This window comes from Orycteropus afer, unplaced genomic scaffold (genome assembly GCF_000298275.1).
Source record: "Orycteropus afer afer isolate SDZICR_OR568_19922 unplaced genomic scaffold, OryAfe1.0 scaffold00018, whole genome shotgun sequence".
NCBI classification, from domain to species: Eukaryota; Metazoa; Chordata; class Mammalia; order Tubulidentata; family Orycteropodidae; genus Orycteropus; species Orycteropus afer.
In genome coordinates, this window is record NW_006921605.1 from 5,719,694 (window position 1) to 5,724,105 (window position 4,412).

Genomic DNA, 4,412 nt, shown 5'->3' on the forward strand with positions numbered 1-4,412 from the left:
ACCCACTCATCCATCCATCCACCCACCCATCCATCCACCCACCCATTCATTCACCCACCTACCCATCCATCTGTCCACCCACCCATCCATCTGTCTACCCATCCACCCATCCATCCATCTACTCACCCATTCATCCGCCCACCCACCCATCCATCCGTCCATCCTTAAAATGCTTATGAAGCCCCTCCTAGACAGGGCAGACTTCAAAGAAAAACTGTCCCAATGGGGCAGGGGACACTCACAGAGCCAGCTCCCTGAACAGTCCCAGAAAACCCATTTGCCTCAGTTTCCTCACTGCCCTATGTCCCTCCTTTCCACTGGAGACCAGAAGGGCCTCTGCGGCACAGTGAGCAGGGGTCTGTCCTCGTCTCTGCCTCTACTAGGCAGAATGAGAGTGTGGCAGGACCAGCTTCGGGTGGTGTGTGTTGGGGGGCATCTCCCAGCTCATCACAAGCATGCCATGAACTGTGCCAGTAATTTCCACATGTGAGTTCAACCAACTTCTGACAAAGGTCATCACAGTCCCTCCTCCGGACTGGCCAAGAGCACACAGCTCTTCAGCTTAAGGCAGGACACAGACCAGGCCTATCTGCCCCGAAGCCCACATTCTGAACATCTATTCACTACCCGGCAAGTATCATGAGGTTAAGGACTAAGAGAGCCACAAAGTCAGCTCAGATAAGACAAGTGAGCTCACATCCAGTCCTGCCCTCTGCCCCTACTGCAGCCACAGCCTGGGACCGTGTGTCTCAAAGAGGTAGATGTTACATCCAGAGACCCCTCCATTAAACAAACAACACAGGCAGCCTCTTCTGATGCCTGGAGAACCTGGCTCAAAGGCCCTGCCCTGGGACCCCAGACCAAAGGAAACCTGGTGATCAGCACCAGGCCTGGAGCGGACGTGGCGTGCAAGTCCATGCAGCTGGGGCACGTCCACGTATGGGACAGCCAGACCCCGTACAGAGGGTCTCCATGTCTGACCTTGAAGGCATCTCCCTCACCTCCCCTTCCTCCACCAAGATACCTTCCGTGCGGATGGTGAAGGGCGAGTCCCCCACGTGCCGGGCTGAGAACTGGCCTCCCAGAGATGTCATCAGGAAGCAGAGGGTGAAGAAGCCAATGCCCAGGACAAAAAGCCTGCAGAGAAGGACAGGGCAGGTATGAGGGCAGGTCAGAGGCAGGTCAGCTGCACGGTATCCCTGGCACTCCCGTCCTAGAGGGGCTCCCTAAATATCTTAAGGATGGATGATGGATGGATAGGTAGATGATGGATGGATGGACGGATGAACAGATGGATGGATGATAGGTAGTTGGATGGATGGGTGGAAAAATGAAAGAATAGGGGGCCCAGCTGAGCTCAGGAAGGCTCTCACCACCATAGTGCAAAGAGAGATGAACTCCAAGGAATTTACAGGGAACCACATGCAAACCCATGAATGGAAAAGCATGCACATTTATGTATAAAGTTGGGACAGTTTCAGTCTCAAGCTAGAGCCTGTTCATTAAAAGCAGTAGTTCTCAAACAACCGTCCCCAGGCCACTGTCACCTGAGAACATGTTAAAAATATACATTCATGGGCCCAACCCCAGACCCACTGAATCAGACGCTCTGGGGGTGGGGCAAGCAACCTGTGTCTTGGCAAGCTTCTGGGTGGTTCTGACACATGCCCAAGTTGAAGCAGCCCTGGTAGAAACAGCAGGCTCTGATGCCAACCAGAGCCCATCAGTCACCTGGGCCACCACTTCTGGCACCTGCGTACACAGGTCCTGTGGCCGCAATCATTAAGAGCTCACATGAACACCTCCTCATCCGTGTTCTCAGGATTTCTTCAAGGGGGTCATGTGCCCCCCATCACTACCAAATCCTAGGATCTCCAAGGGCAAGGCCACATGGCCCCCTCTGTACCCCGTAGCTCCCTTGCACACATCTTCAGCTGGGCACACAGGTTGTCAGCTTGCAACACTGGCTGGCCAGGGTGTGCCCAGCCCCACCTGTCCATACAGGTGTGTGTGTGCTGTGAACTGGGCAGGAGAGCTAGTGAAAGAGTGGACTCTGGTTTATTCCTTCCACATCCAGTCACTGAGTATCCACCCGGTGCCAGGCACTGGGCCAGCCCCAAGGAGACAGCTAAGAACAGGACACACAGTGTGTTCAAGGCCAGCCCTGAATCCTGCCACTTTAATGCTAGATCCTGGGCCCCAAACAGGTGAGTGTGAGCTCACAAGCACAGCTTGGGGGTGGTGAGAGGTGGCGAGTATTCTGGGACCTTGAATCAGAGCCTTTGAAGGGAAGCCCTGCCTCCCCACCACACAGGCCAGGGTGCGGAACTCCATTTTGTATGGAGCCAGGTTTACCACCTCCACTGTCATCCTAAACCCTACATTTGTCTGCGTCTTTATGCAAGACTTCCTTTATGCATTTTAATGTTCGTTATTTGAGACTGGCAGAGCAGTATTTAATTAAAATTTGGTCCATTAAAGAAAACACATAATTGCAGAGCAAAATAAAAGCACAACAAATTTCCAGCCCATATTTAAAAGAAACTGTTAGAAACTCACTCAGAAAGGGAGGAGGACCCAAAAGCAGGGAGGGGACTCAGGGCTCCTTCCCCTGAGACTCAGACCCCTCACACACCATGTCCCTGGCAGGCAGGACAATAGGATGGGATGGACCCTCGCCTTACAGGGACACCCCTGCACAGAATCCCGCCCAGCCTGGGACAGGCGTTCAGGCCCTGGGATCCTCAAGGTGAAGCCAGGCAGGTACCAGGACAACGTGGGGGAGGAAGGTGGTCACACACCCAGGGAAATGCCAGGAGGAGTCAGCCATTTGTCCTCCCAGCCCAAGAACAGGACAGAACCCACCTAGTTAAGTTTCCTGTCCTTCACTACCCCGCCCCTGGCGGTGGGGCCCTGGACTGCTAGGGTCCAAAGACCTGCTTGGGAACCCTGGCAGCTACCTACTTCTCTCGCCTAGCACCCCCTAACCCTGCAAGCTGGTGCTCCACTTCCCGAGGGCCTGAACACCACCCCCAAACACCCCATCAGCCAGATCCCAATCCTGGGGCCCAGGGTCCCCCAAAGCAGCAGGGTCATTTAGACTTCAAAAAATCAAAATCAAACTTACTGCCGTCGAACCCCTTCTTGGGTTTCCAAGGAGGTGTAACTACGGAAGTAGATTGCCCAACCTTCCTTTCGAGGAGTGGCTGGTGGGTTTGAACCACCAGCCTTCTGGTTGGCAGTCAAGTGCCTTAGGCACTATACCACCAGAGCTCCCTCATTTAGAGTAGACAAGCTAAAAAGATTTCATCTATCCTTGTACCAGTTGGAGCAACACTGAAAAAGTCCCAATCACCGAGGGCCTGCAGAACTCTGGGAAAACCACAGGGGCAGGACCCCAGCCAGCCCTTGAGGACTGAGAAGCTGGGATGTGACTGGAGCCTAGTCCCCCGTCTGAAAGGGACATAAAGATGTCATTGGTGCCTGCAGGCGTCCAAAGAGCCAGGGGAGACCCTGAGGTCCGAATTTGGGAGGGAGGAGGTCATGCAACCCCACCTCAGTTGAAGACTTGCCTTCAGATAAGAACCGGAAAGAGCAAAGGTGATAGGGGTGGGAGCTGTCGTGGAATAAGGGGCCCGCCAGCCAGCCCTGCTAGTGGAGGTGCAGCTCAGGTCAGTGGTCCAGGGCGCACAGGGGGTGGGAGACCGGCAAGGACCCTCAGCTGCCCTGGCAGGCCAGAGATTCCCCTGGAAGAGCAAGGCTCTTTTCAAAAATGCCTGCTTCCCACCCCGTTTCCCATGGCAACCTTAAGCCATGGGGTCCCTCAGGACCCCCTTCACCCAGCAGTGGCCAGCACCCAGGGTTAGCCTGACCCCTCATCCCAAGAGGGTCCTCAAACAGGCAGCCCTGTGGAGGGGGGTTGGACGTGCAGGGGAGGGGAAGGAGGACGAGGGGCCAGAAGCCAGGTGAGCCACAGTCACCCTCAGTGGAAACAGGAGGAAGACCAGCGGGGGCCCTGGGAAGCACAAGGGGCTGTAGTGGGAGGCTGGGCCCATAGGGGCTCAAACCCGGTGCTCCCAACAGACTGCACCTGGGGCGCCCCAGCGACCGCTCCCAGCCCAGCAGGCTCTGTCCCACGTCGGGACCCCACCTGTGGCTGCGTCCAGAGCCCAGCCACCGCCCTGATAACGCCACTCCCTCGGGGCCCTCCGCGGCCTCGCTTCTGAGGACCCAACGCCCCCTCCCCAGCTCCCGTGGGGGCCAGTTCCGCGGGCGCCTGGCAGGAGAAGGGGCTTAGGCAGCCCACTGTGGGGCGGCCTCTGCCTCGGTCCTTGCCTCACCGCCCAGGGCTCCCGCAGCCTCTCCACCCCGCGATCAGGGTGACTCCCCCGCCGGGGGCCCTAGTCCAGTCT

The 4,412-nt window shown here is 56.6% G+C and overlaps 1 protein-coding gene across 1 annotated transcript in view; it reads right to left on the reverse strand.

The window, feature by feature from the left end:
* Positions 1-2,370, reverse strand: part of MGAT5B (alpha-1,6-mannosylglycoprotein 6-beta-N-acetylglucosaminyltransferase B) — a 192,130-nt gene extending 189,760 nt beyond the window's left edge. The window contains exons 1-3 of the mRNA XM_007959846.1: positions 2,308-2,370; positions 1,715-1,767; positions 1,025-1,137 (exon numbers count right to left, since the gene is read on the reverse strand). Coding sequence (XP_007958037.1) covers positions 1,025-1,137; positions 1,715-1,767; positions 2,308-2,370 — 229 coding nt within the window. The remainder of the gene's footprint in view (positions 1-1,024; positions 1,138-1,714; positions 1,768-2,307) is intronic.
* Positions 2,371-4,412: the final 2,042 nt, after the last annotated feature.